General features: G+C 35.5%; 1 protein-coding gene across 1 annotated transcript in view; it reads left to right on the top strand.

The window, feature by feature from the left end:
• The window catches only part of LOC129000341 (voltage-dependent T-type calcium channel subunit alpha-1G-like), a 170,661-nt gene that overhangs the window by 156,133 nt on the left and 634 nt on the right, over positions 1–13,894 (top strand). The window contains exons 21-25 of the mRNA XM_054427304.1: positions 1,501–1,691; positions 2,236–2,360; positions 3,657–3,794; positions 9,885–10,044; positions 11,429–11,548. Of these exons, the coding sequence (XP_054283279.1) occupies positions 1,501–1,691; positions 2,236–2,360; positions 3,657–3,794; positions 9,885–10,044; positions 11,429–11,548 (734 nt within the window). The remainder of the gene's footprint in view (positions 1–1,500; positions 1,692–2,235; positions 2,361–3,656; positions 3,795–9,884; positions 10,045–11,428; positions 11,549–13,894) is intronic.

The following is a 13,894-nucleotide window of genomic DNA, read 5'->3' as shown; positions in this document are numbered from 1 at the left end:
ATTTTCCATAACTATGAGATAGGTTTATTTTTATCTATCTAACGTTTTATCATGGATTATTTATTCTAAAACTGTCAATGATTATAGAAAAAAAAGATTCTATAACTTGCTGTATCAACTCCAGCTCTGCTTTGGATTTTTTAAAGCGTCTCACTCGTCTCAGCTATGAAAATAATGTTATTGATATGTTTTCATGGAAACAGTATGGAAATTACAATGTATAGATGTTTTGTATGAATTTGGAGGCTACTTTAAATAAATTCGAACTGCTTAACATGTGTTATATTAACTAAACATAACATGCACATCACATTGTTTTTTATATGTATATTTATGTAAATTTAGTGATTGTGTTTTGCTAAACCAAAAGTTTGTTAAATTAAACTAAAGAATATCATCAATAACTTAATTGTACGTCATTGATTTTTGTGTTCTAAAATCTGTTTTATATGTGTAACTATATTAAATTATCGAATGGTAATACAAAATACTCTTATTTTATCTTAACATCGCTTTCAGTTCACATTTAATTTATTTGATAAATTTATTATTTGTGTTTTGCCACACCACTGATTAAATTAAACCAAGGAAAATATCATAAAACTAAGCAGTACAGAGCGTTCTTTTGTTTATAAAATCAATGAAATATCTGTTACTATGTTTACTTAATGGTAAGTGTGAAAATTTAAAGGCAATGGATGATGGAACTGATTAAAAGAACTGGTTTGTATATTAAGTTGTTTGTTGATATTTTTGTAGAGTATAATCAGAGATGCAATGAAACATACACTGTATTTGCTATTACATTTTTTAGTCCTCGCCACTTTGATAATCATATTAGTTTTGTCTGCTGTCTTTAATGCTAAATTATTTGTTTAAAAATGTTTATAGTATATAGTTTCTTTAATATTTCAAAAGACTGTATCGATAAGGCACAACAATATTTCTAAAGTTTATAACAACTGACTTAGTTTTGCTAATGATTTATTGTTAGTGAAGAAACTGAAGATGGAAGGATTTGTTATTTAATATAAAGAAGAGTGAAATTTAAAAAATCCCCATTTACATTTAATAATAAGTAATTTTTGCATCTTCAAAATTAAAAATTAAAATGTCAATAATAAATAAAAAGATATGTAATTAAGGGAGATGAAGGTAAATCGTATGTGAAAGTTTTATTCGAAGATTTTGTCTGTTTTTCTCATATCAGCCTACACAAGATTTAAAATTAATCAAAACCAAAAATAGTGGTATCCACTACTTACCAGATTTAAAAGTCATAACTTTTCTATTAAGGCCATAAAAGTTGAATTTTATTTCTAAAAGCTTTGGCGGATGTGTAATTATTATATGCAACAATTGTAAATATTAAAATGTTTATATTTAGTGTCCTCTTCCGGTTGCAAAGCACGGGTACAAAAGCAAGTATAAGTATCAAAAATCTGTAAGAAATTTAGCTATGCTTAATCAACTATTATATCAAGTTCTGTGTGTTTCCAGAGAGTCAGATGCTGGGAGCTTCTAGTGGAGTTGCTAGTGCAATGCCCATCATCACACATACAGCAGCAACTCCTCAAGACTCTCCAAACACGACTCTAGGCCATTCTCAGAGGGAATTCAACAACAGGCTGCAATCAGCTATTGCACTGTATTCTAGCTCATTGTCCATAGACTCAATTGACTGCTCTATTGTGAGTTTTTAACTTGACAAACATATTAAAAATCTGGAATCAAGCTAGACCTAAATTATGAAGTTTTCATCTCTTTTGCCAGTTAGATTATAAACAGCTCAAGCCCCTTTCAGGAAATAAATATTCAACAAAAACAGTAACTAAACATTTTATAAGTTGTCGTAATACCTAATGAAAGATGCTTTGGGAGGCTATAAGGAAATCTTGAGCAACTAACTATTGACTATTGCCAAATATCTGTTTTGGTTGATCTAAGGTACGGTATAGACCAATTCGTCCATGAAGGAGACTAAAATTGTTGACAAGAGTAATTATTTCCAACTAGTTAGCTAGTTGGATGCATCATAGTGCTCAAATACAGCTCAGCAATAAGGTCATCCAGAGATGCTTGTATTCCAATTATCACTCGGATATATGGATGCCTCTGAGATATACTTCGAACAATGCCTACACGTAGGCATCCTTATGATTACGTGTTTTATGTTTAATTGAAATAAGTTTTAATCAGGCAGTTGGTGTTAACCGAAGTTTGGATATTTTGCAGTCGTCCCAGGGCAGTGGATTGTTGAAACCTCCAAATTTGACCATCAATAATTTGAATCCTCAGGGGCCGCAGGTTCGCAGAAGTTCGCCGGCCTCTAATATGCAGAAGAAGGAACCGCTTCCCTTGTAAGTGTGTATTTTCTTTGGCAGACAGTTTTTGTGGCCAAGGGATTTATAGTTTTTTTTTTCTTTAGGGAGAGGAGGGAAAATGAATTTAAGCACACAGGTAGCCAGCCTGTAGTGTGAGACTCCTGAATTTATCACAGACTACTCACTAAAAAACCCCTCTACTCTGTCGGACACAGACCTGGAATTGTTTGTCACATTACTTCAAGTCAGGCCAACATGTGACCTAAGCTCTCAAGGCTCTCAACGTTTCTGGCATTTAGATACTTCATGACCTACGCCGCATCCCGGTCAAGGTCGAGCTTCTTGGCACGGAGAATAGTAATGTGACACACAGGTCCAATTGTCCTCACCATCATGGTCATCATCGGTATGACCATGTCCACCGACAGCAGTCCTACTGACTGTAGAGCCTCCAAGCGGGGCCTTTCCCAACGCTGGCAGTGGGAAAAGGTATGTTCCACTAAATCGGGAATGCCTGGGCAGTATATGCAATCGGGTGACACGGCTTTGCCCATCCTGAACAGGTATACGACCGGAAAAATCCGGGACCCATCAGAAATTGGGTGAGGTAAAAATCTACCTCTCCGCACCGCCAATTAACCCAAGGTTTTACTTGCTGTATCAGTAATGGGTTTATAGTAGAATCCAATTGTTTATAACTTTAGCCGCTCTTTAGTCACATCATAGTCATCGCTTTTCCTTCATCCAATCAATCTACACACACGGTAAATAATTATAAGATTTCCTATTAAGACTTCTCTGAATTTAATACCGGTAGCAGTTTTTTACCAAGTGTATACTTGATATTCTTATCCTGCTTGGAAACAATAACGTGTTGCGTGTTGTATTCAAAGATCGTTCAATGTCATTGTTCATCATATGAGTATTTTTCATGTTCAGATGTTTGTTGATAACACTGCTTATACCACCATTTATTAGCCTATAGTATGTCAGAAACTGAGCTTAGGAAATCTTAACTATTATTTTTGTTTAACTTATCAATAAGTTATTAGTGAAAAAAATTAAATAAGTTATAAGATACAACAGATTCCTGCAGGCATTTACCTCACAACAAGCAAATAATTATAAACTACCAGTAAAATCTAGATACAAAATATTATTTTTAGCATGTTTTTTAAGTAATATGTAAACATTTATGTTTTTTTTTATGAAAGTGATAAAACACTTGGAACTATTATAGAAAGAGATTTTGATCGTTTTTTATTCCATGTGTACTACAAACACACAAATTATGCACATTATACAAAATCAGGACAATATTTTATTTTTTAGAGCTCCAAGATTTCAAAGGGGTTATTCATGGAAGATTTCAAGGCCCTCTTTGAAGAGAAAGATGAAAAGTTCTTCTGAACCAGATGAAGATCAAGAGGTGGTGTTGAACAACAACAACCACTTGCTGTCTGGATCTCTGTAAGTGATTCAACATGGCTTTGAAAACATTATTATTTTAAAAAATACATTTTTAGAATATTAATCATAGGGACAGTTAGTCACCCTATTCACCTTGCATCTTGATGAAATAAATAAAATACAGTATTACAGTAACCATGCAATATGTCACGGCCACCGTTAACTCCACGTTTGTAGTATTATGTTGTTGATATTTCTGTCACTACCACGGCCATCTTTAACTCCAGGCCGCGGCCTTCAAAGTGGCAACATTGCAAGGTGCAAGTATAGGGTTGTAAAAAAAGCTGTTTTGTTTGGAGGCAGCTAATGGTATTTAAATACGTTTTTAAGAATACGAAAGCTTGGTTACTATGGGCTATAAAAATTTTTATTCCACTTTAAATGTATAAAAATTGATTTTAAATTTAAATATTGTTTTGTTTTTCAATTATATATGTTTTATTTGTAATCTTTTATTAAATTTATGTTCATAAATTTAAATTTAAATGAATAATACGTGAATTGATGAGCTGGTGTCACCTGCCATGTTATCTAATGGGACGTCTGGCGCTAGACAACACACTCCTTGCAACGTTGCCAATTCTACCAGAGGCCCATTTCATAATAAACTACAAGTTAGCCATGGTCTGAAGTTAAAGGTGGCCGTGGTCACTACTATAACACTTTTTTTTACATTTAGACCATTTATATGCATATGAGATATTTTAAGGGGGTGGATTTATAACCTGAAGAGATATTGTATAATGCTGACTAAGTTTGACAAGAAAACAGATTTTTTGAGCGGAGCGAGCGAAGCGAGCGAAGCTCTTATACGTCGACTTTTATGCATTTCGTAATACGCAAACTCCTCCTAGACGGCTGAATCAATCGTTTTCAAATTTTGCATGGTGATAAAGACCATATCGGTGAGTGCCAACATCTATATGGCGTTAAAAAAGTCTCTCAGGAATCCGTAGAAAAATGAAACTGAAAATCACATTTTTTTAACATTAGTCTTATGGGTTGCTAGGTAACCATGTTGGCTGAATTAAATAACAAGTAAAAAGTAAACAAAAGATTTGAAGTTTTAGCATGTGCTCATAATAAGCCAACTACCCACAGTATACTAGGAAATTACAAATACAGTACAAAAGGAAAAACATCACTTGTTAATATTGAGCAAAGATTATACTTAAGATTACTCGATACATTGCAGTCAAGGGTAGCAGTGCGAAGTCTAGGATCTGTTTATGACCAATACAAGGTATCTGCAATCCTAAAATGCTATGGGAAGGGAAGGAAACAGGTCCGTGACGTAGGAAGTAGTATAGGCAATCATAAAATGCTATGGGAATAGAGGGAAACAGGTCCGTGACGTAGGAAGTGATGAAGGAAGTAGTAAATGCGAGCAGTCCGGAGTGTGGGGACTGTTTATGACGATAAGATTAGGGTATCTGCAATCCTAAAATGCTATGGGAAGGGAGGAAAACAGGTCCGCAACGTAGGAAGTGGTGAAGGAAGTAGTCAAGGCGAGTAGTCCGGAGTGCGGGAACTTTTTATGACGATTAGAATAAGGTACCTGCAATCTTTAAGTGCAATAGGAAGGGAGGGAAACAGGTCCGCGACGTAGGAAGTGGTGAAGGAAGTAGTCAAGGCGAGCTGTCCGGAGTGTTGGAACTATTATGACGATTAGATAAGGGTATGGGCAATCAAAAATGCTATGGGAAAGGGAGGGAAACAGGCCCGTGACGTAGGAAGTGGTGAAGGAAGTAGTCAAAGCGAGCTGTCCGGAGTGTTGGAACTGTTTATGACGATAAGATAAGGGTATGGGCAATCCTAAAATGCTATGGGAATGGACGGAAAGAGGTCCGCGACGTAGGAAGTGGTGAAGGAAGTAGTCAAGGCGAGCTGTCAGGAGTGAGGGAACTGTTTATGGCGATTAGATAAGGGTATGGGCAATCCTAAAATGCTATGGGAAGGGAGGGAAACAGGTCCGTGACGTAAGAAGTGGTGAAGGAAGTAGTCAAGGCGAGCTGTCTGGAGCGTGGGAACTGTTTATGATGATTAGATTAAGGTATTTGCAATCCTAAAATGCTATGGAAAGGGAGGAAAACAGGTCCGCGACGTAGGAAGTGATGAAGGAAGTAGTCAAGGTGAGCTGTCCGGAGTGTGGGGACTGTTTATGACGATTAGATTAAGGTATTTGCAATTCTAAAATGCTATGGGAAAATAGGTCCGCGACGTAGGAAGTGGTGAAGGAAGTAGTCTAGGCGAGTTGTCCGGATTGTTTGAAATGTTTATGACAATTAGATTATGGTATCAGCAAACCTAAAATGCTACGGGAAGGGAGGAAAACAGGTCCGCAACGTAGGAAGTGATGAAGGAAGTAGTCAAGGTGAGCTGTCCGGAGTGTGGGAACTGTTTATGACGATTAGATTAAGGTATTTGCAATCCTAAAATGCTATGGGAAGGGAGGGAAACAGGTCCGCGACGTAGGAAGTGGTGAAGGAAGTAGTCAAGGCGAGTAGTCCGGAGTGTGGGAACTGTTTATGACGATTAGATTAAGATATCTGCAATCTTTAAATGCAATGGAATGGAGGGAAACAGATCCATGACGTAGGAAATTGTGTAGGATGTAGATGTGTGGATTTATGTATCTCCAATACTACGGTGCTTTCAGAGTGAACTAATGATTTTCCCCGAGCAAAGCTCGGTCCCCAGGTACTATAATCAAATGACGACACTAGCTTGAGGTTCGTGACGTATGAAGAGGTTAAGGAAGTAGTAAATGTGAACAGTCTGGAGTATGGAAACTGTTTATGACGATTAGATTAAGGTCTCTATATTCCTAAAATGCTACGGAAAGGGAGGGAAACAGGTCCGCGATGTGGGAAGTGGCGAAGGAAGTAGTAAAGGCGAGCTGTTCGGAGTGTGGGATCTGTTTATGACGATTAGATTCAGGTATCTGCAATCTTAAAATGCTATGGGAAGAGAGGGAAACAGATCCGCGACGTAGGAACAGGTGAAAGAAGTAGTAAGGTGAGCAGTACGGAGTGTGGGAACTGGAAACCGTTTGTAGCAGTTTTAATGTATCTGCAATGCTGATATGCTATGAGAAGGGATGGAAGCATGCCCAAGACATAGGAAATTGTGAAAGAAGTAGTAAAGTCTAGCAGTACGGACAGTGGGGATGTTTGTTGCAATTAGATTAACGTATCTAAAATACTAAAATGCTATGGAAAGCGATGAATACAGGTCCACGACGTAAGTGGTGAATGAAGTAGTAAAGGCTGGCAGTGCAGAGTGGGGAACCGTTTGAGCAGATGGATAAATGAATTTGCAATACTTAAATGCTATGAGAAAGGAAGGAAACAGGCCAATGACGTAGTAAATGGTGAAGGAAGTAGTAAGGCTAACAGCGCAGAGTGTGGGAACTGTCTTTGGCAATTACATTAATGTATCTGCAATCCTAAAATGCTATGGGAAGAGAGGGAAACAGGTCCACGACGTAGGGTGTGGTGAAGGAAGTAGTAAAGGTGAGCAGTGTTGAGTTTGGGAATGGATTAATGTATCTGCAATGCTAAAATGCTACGGGAAGAGACTGTAGACTGTAATATGTTAAAATGATTACGAAGCACAAATCGATACATATTTTCGATACATGCAATCGTTTACAATCGAAATTTACAACTGAGTTGACAACAGCTGATTTTTACTCCATAGAGGCTAAACACGATTTTTACTCCCTAAATATTAAAAATGCTACTTTAGACCCGCAGCGCATGCATGAAAAAATACTGTTTTTACTGCAGTAAGACAAAAACAATATAATATGAACCCTTGATGACTCCGCTCAATTTTGTGGATGCCTCTGCGAACGCCACCTAGTTTAATACACTTTGAATATAGCCTACTAGTACTTTTTTTCGTATAGTTCAACGTAAGCCGCACTCATTTTTATGCAAACTCTTAAATTAGACAAATTACCGGTATACATGTAATTAAATGAGAAAATTATTAATTTAGATTCATAAGAACATTGGTTACAAAACCATAATCATTGGCTAACAGTGAGGAATTTATTCAACTTTTGATGGGAGTTTTGGTTGTCTACGCAGTTCAACAAAGTGCTTTCTTGTCATCCCCCCAGCTGTTTTGTTTCGTTTCAGCAGAATAAGAAAAGAAAACAGAAAAGTTTGAAATATTTGAATGTTTGTTTTGATTAATGTATGTTTATTGTTTGTATAGGGTTTTGGTTTCGTTTAAGTGTTTTGGTTTTGAATTTTAAGTGTAACCACAGAGAAAACTGTGTAAGTAATTTGTGTGCTGCCGTGCCTATATTCCCTCATTAGCGTGTTTGTATTTATTTTATATCTTTAACTTATTTAAACTGGAAAAATATTATAATTCCTAACCTAAGTTACCTAGCCTATGTCATGTTATCTTAATTCAACTCATGTTAATCTTGTACCAAATTATAACTAAAATCAAAATTTATGATTTAAAACTTATCTGGATAGGAAAATCTGGGTACACTTCCATATCTGTTGGCACAAACAACCGAATGAGTTAGTTAATATTGATTATTCGATTGTTAATTTGATATATCGTTAACCTAACCTAACTAACCAAATGAGGTTGTTTGTATGCCATATGGAAGTGTACCCGAAAATCTTTCTAGGCCTACTCATTGATTTTCCATTGTCTTCTAGCCCTAGCAGACAACGGATTTGTTATCTAATATCAATTCTCGAGTAAAATCTTCAGCCTTGATAAAAATAATGAATTCTGATGTAGGAACAATTAAGTTAAACACAGCTAGGCCTTATTATAGGCTACCCGGTACTACTTTTATGACTGTATTTTTTACAAAGTTTTGATATAAGTTTGTTATGTCTAATCACATTTTTGGAATGAAAGAGTGACAAGTTTTCTTAATAACAGATAACTTAAGCTAGGAAGCATCCCCTAGGCCTAGCACCGCCTAAAAACCGCTTAAGTTAGGCTAAGACCAAACCTATAGGCGGTGTTTACTGGAGGCCAGTTGACAAAAACTTATGGGGCAGATTAATTTAATTTATCTGCCTCTAAGTTAGTGTAGATTAAGTTAAGTTTTATATTTCAAGTTCAATCTCTTGCATAGTCTAAATTATTTAGAGTTTCCCGAGGTACGTAATCTTCTTGTCAGCTGGATTAACTTAGTGTTAATGCGGCTTTGAAATCCCAATTGTTTTTCACAAAAACAATATTTGCTGGACTAAATTAAATTGAGTTTTACAGTCATCAGTTTCACGAAGTCTTTGAATCCCGTTAAGTTTATTGAGGCTGTAGCTGCTAAAATTAGTGCCTAAGTTGAGATGGGCCTTTTTAGAGGAGAATCCCTATATTCAATTTTTCATGTCTTATAAGTTAGTAGGTCTAACTTATAATATTTAATAATTTGAAATGGTGTCTAGGCAATTTCAGTTACAGTAGTTGGTTTGTTTGGTTGGTAGGACCAATGAATATAGAACGTTATAAGAAGCGACACCCCCGTGTTAAAAGAGGCAACGTTACGAAATTGCCGCTAGCAGTAGTTCCCGAAGACTTGGCTGGTAACTCTAGCGGTCCCCACATAAATCTTCTTGAACTACTGCTGGCGGAAATCTTTGTAGCTTCGCCTCTTTTAATATGGCGATTTCGCTTCTTAAGGTTATGTAACTTATTCATTGGTATGACTCTTCAGCTGGTCTCACTAGGCATATATACAACTAACTGCCAACGCTGACAGCAGCCAAACATAACCTAACCAAGACCAAGAACTTGTGTGTAAAACTTAGGGATGGGCCCTTTTGAGGACTCTCATGTCCTCTAAAAGGTATAATCTATAATAGTTTTAAATGGTGTAGGCTAGGCCTATGTAAGTTTGTTTGGTTGGTATGACTCTTAAAGTCAGCTGGTGTCACTAGGCCCTCTAACCATAGACAACTACCGGTAACGCTGACAGCCAAACATGACCTCTAAACTTTAACCGCGATTATCTCAAAACATCGGTTTTTGAGAAGTTAGGCCCATTTATTAGCTACAGCCTCAATTATAAAAGACCTAGTAATAATGCTTTGAATGTTGCAGTCATTTGTCTGACCACTCCCACTGCAATGGCGGCCTGCTGGGTAACACAATCCGTAACAACACACAGTGTCGTAGGAACAGCTGCACTGCCAACAGACTCAGTCCTCAGAGTCATAGCTCAAAAAGTCGACCTCCTTCAGGATGTTGTCACACACCACAGGTAGACTTGTTTGATCACAAAATGAGTTTAAGTTAGTAGCTTAGGGTTGGATACTATCCATGGTTTCAACACGATTGATGTAAAAAATAAAGAGTTGAGTTTAGAAGGACATTTGTATCAGTTCATTTAATCAGTCGTTAACTCAGTTAAGAATCTTTGTTAACTTACCTAGCCCATACACCATTTCGGGTATTAGGTACGGGTCTAGCACCAAAATCTCGGACTCATCTTGACTTTCAAGCTAGATGTAAGCTAATTTACCTATATTTTTAATATTAAAAGGATAAATACCTACTGTAGCCTAAATGACATTGTAAAATGGTTAGTTAAAAGTGTAAATTGTACAAAATGTATGAATAAGAACATACAAATAACCTCCTTAACCATACTAAAGTTTAAATCCCATTTTCTCTTTCAATAACTTTATAATGCAAAAGCAGCTGACCGTTTGGAGGATTTTAATATAGACATGCAAATTGATGATGAAAAATGTGTTAGGTTTAAAACTTTGTTTCAGTCTTTTGGGTACAATGCCATGATCAAGGAGTATACTCGAATAACACCAACTACAGCCACTGCATGCAGCTCTTGCTGTGTATCATTCTTATTTTATGTCTAGGTCTTCCTATGGTATTATCTCATGGGGCAGCTCCCCCATTACCAAGAATATTTTTATCTTACAAAAAATTGCCATTAGAATTTTAGCTGATACCAGACCACGTTCCTCTTGCCGCCCCCTTTTTATTGAGATGAAACTCTTGACAATTTATGCAGTTTATATTTTTCAACTGTGCATCTTTGTAAAAAGAAATTATAAGGAATTTATGTTGAAAAATTACACTCATCAATATAACACCCGACACAGGAATGATCTTCAATATCCTGTGCATAGAACAGCTCTGTATGAAGGATCGCCATGGTACATGGGTAGGAAAATTTACAATAACCTCCCAGATCAAATTAAAACTGATGAAAATATGTCATCCTTTAAAAGAAAACTAAAATCTTATCTCATTCTCTTGTGTCCTTATTCCCTAGATGATTTTATAAAAACTTAGCTTTAGGTTTTATGGATTGATAAAAACAAAGAATTTAGCATAAGGTATTATTAGATAGTAAAGTGGTATTGACATGTCATATGTTTATATGTGAAAATCACAATCTTGTAAACTTATGTGACGAATAAACATTTCATTTCATTTCATTTCGTTTTACTAAATGTATCATAATCACAGTGGAAGGGGAATGATTCCATGTCCAGTCTACTACTGTTACTACCTGAGGGCAAATTAAAAGCCTATGTCATCACAAATGAGTCCTTTGGCTGTATTGTTTCAAAAAGACATAACTTATTGTCAAACCTTATAACAATGAATGCTTGCAGGTTGCTTGGGTGGGAGGCAGTACAGCAGGTCCTCTCACCAGGCAGAGCTCTGTCAGCGGAGGAAGCTCTGGCAGTAATCAGCTGCTTCCACCACAGGTGCCTGCCATACAGATCATCAAGGTTTGTGAAAAAATAATCGAGCACATATCCCTCAAAGACCACCGCTAGGAAGACCAATTATCAATATGGACCACCAACTGAAACTGATATCTTATATTAGATATTAAGGCCCTATTTACCATATTACTGTATCTTCATCTTTTACCCAAAAGGGGTTGAAGGGGTCAGAATTTCAATTTTCACAACGAAGTACGTGTTAAAAATAAACATTTACAACTTTGGCATGTGTAATAAATTGGTTGAACTGTAAAGAAATTAACAAAATGTACTGTTAAAATATCCTTTAGAGAGTTAGTAAGCTCTAGACTTGATCAGATCAGAGGGACCAGCTTCTTCAAGAAATCTTGGGTCAAAACGCTTGATAGAGTTAAAAGTGGCTTATTATAAATGTTTATTGGGCCACTGTGTTGCAGCACCTTTTTTGGTCTTACAGCAATGTGCAATATTTATAAAAATATCAAGTAGGATCTTTAAGATGTTTTCCATGGCGGCTGACGAACTTCAATTTAGTTTTATGCAGTGCTGGTGACTAAAGTTACGGAAATTTTGCATGTGGATGGCGGTGTAACTAAACAAGAGATTGCTGAATTGATAGGGGAAGTTTTTAACCATGTTACTCTTTGCAAGTAATTCACAAGCGATTTTTTAAGGCATTATGGGCATTCTTTGAACTCCCTAAACTACTTTTAGTCACATCTATCAACTGGCTACAGATTTTTATTGAGGTCAGCCCTCTTTACATAGAAACCTAATAAATAACCAAACGTGATTCATACTTGGCAAGAGTTCATCAACAATTTGCAAGAAATTACAATTTTGAGTACTATTAATCAACCAATCAATCAATCAATCGAAATAACTTTATTCGTATTGCACATTGTGTACAGAATGGAGTCAGTTATAAAAATCTATGTTAAACTATGTTAAGACTACTTATCTCTTTCTTAGTTGGTGAGAATATTGTTATTATCAATAAAGCAAATTTCAGGAAATTGGTAAAATCTTCTAATTTATACAAGGGTCTGTTAGTGAGAAATAATTTCAAAAGTTTTTTAAATGAATTAAAATTAGTTACCTATATTTTTTATATTGTCAGATACGGTTAGCTATTGAAATATTTAACACCGCTATAAGATGGGATTTCTTTGTAACCCGATAAATTATGTCTGTTGAACGCCAATTCCCTACCTTTTCTGGTCGAATACTTATGAAAAGAGTTCAATTTTGGCAATCTTTCATGATTTGATTTAATATAAAGGGCTATTTGATAAATGTATAAGCTAAAAACAGTCATAATTCTTATTTCTATATAAAGTGCTCTTTAGCGGATTCTTTTGATTTTAGTGTTAACATGATGAGATTGCCTTTTTCTGAAGTTCATTCAGAATGCTATTTATTTTAAAATATTTATATAGATTTTTTGTGCTCCCATAAAGACACAACCCAAAAGAAATGTGTAATTCAATTAAGTAGCCTAATATACTACCTACTTTTAAGGGTTTTAAACTACTAAAATTTTGACATCTGTCTTAATGCATATATGCCTGAATTGACTTTTACACAAACGTTTTCAACATGACTGTCACAGTTGAAGTTATCATCTATAGCCTATGCAATCCAAGAAATTTTATTTTTTTAACTTCATTTAGTAAAATTATATCCATAACAATATTAAACTCAGGTGCATTTTTGCTCGTTAAAGAAAAATTTATATAATTAGTTTTCATTAAATTCGGTAATATATTGATTTCATTTAAACATTGGATACATTTGGTAAGCTCAACAAAAAAAGAGACTTCCATATCAGAATTTGAAATACCGGTTATTTTTATATTGATGTCATCAGCAAATAAACAAACACGATTGGGAGATTCTATCAATGGGGGAAAGTCAGTCAAGTAAATTAAGAATATAAGCGCCCCAATATTGATCCTTGAGGGACACCATACTTAACAGTTTTTGTTAAGGAAGTGTTAATAATTAATAATAGGTTATGGCTATTAATGTGATCAATTGTGACATACTACTGCCTGCCTGTAAGATATGATTCAAAGCAACGCCAAGCTCTCCTTTTTATACTGTTACATTCAAGTTTTTCAAGTACCAAATCATGTGAGACGCTATCAAAGGCTTTTGTTAAGTCCAAGAATATTCCAATTACTCTTTCATTTGAATCAATTGAATTAATTATAGATTCACAGAAATCAACTCATGCGTCAATCACAGACCTTCCTTCTCTAAAACATTGTTTTTTATCTATTAAATTATTTTCCTCAATGAATTTTGAAAGTTGTATATGCATAACTTGCTAAACATTTTTGGAAAATGGGCATAACAATAAGATAG

Source organism: Macrosteles quadrilineatus, unplaced genomic scaffold, assembly GCF_028750875.1.
Source record: "Macrosteles quadrilineatus isolate MER2022 unplaced genomic scaffold, UCM_ALF_1.0 Scaffold_8__2_contigs__length_117827958, whole genome shotgun sequence".
Classification (NCBI taxonomy): Eukaryota; Metazoa; Arthropoda; class Insecta; order Hemiptera; family Cicadellidae; genus Macrosteles; species Macrosteles quadrilineatus.
Note: the sequence above shows the minus strand (reverse complement) of the source record. Positions and strands in the feature narration are given on the sequence as shown.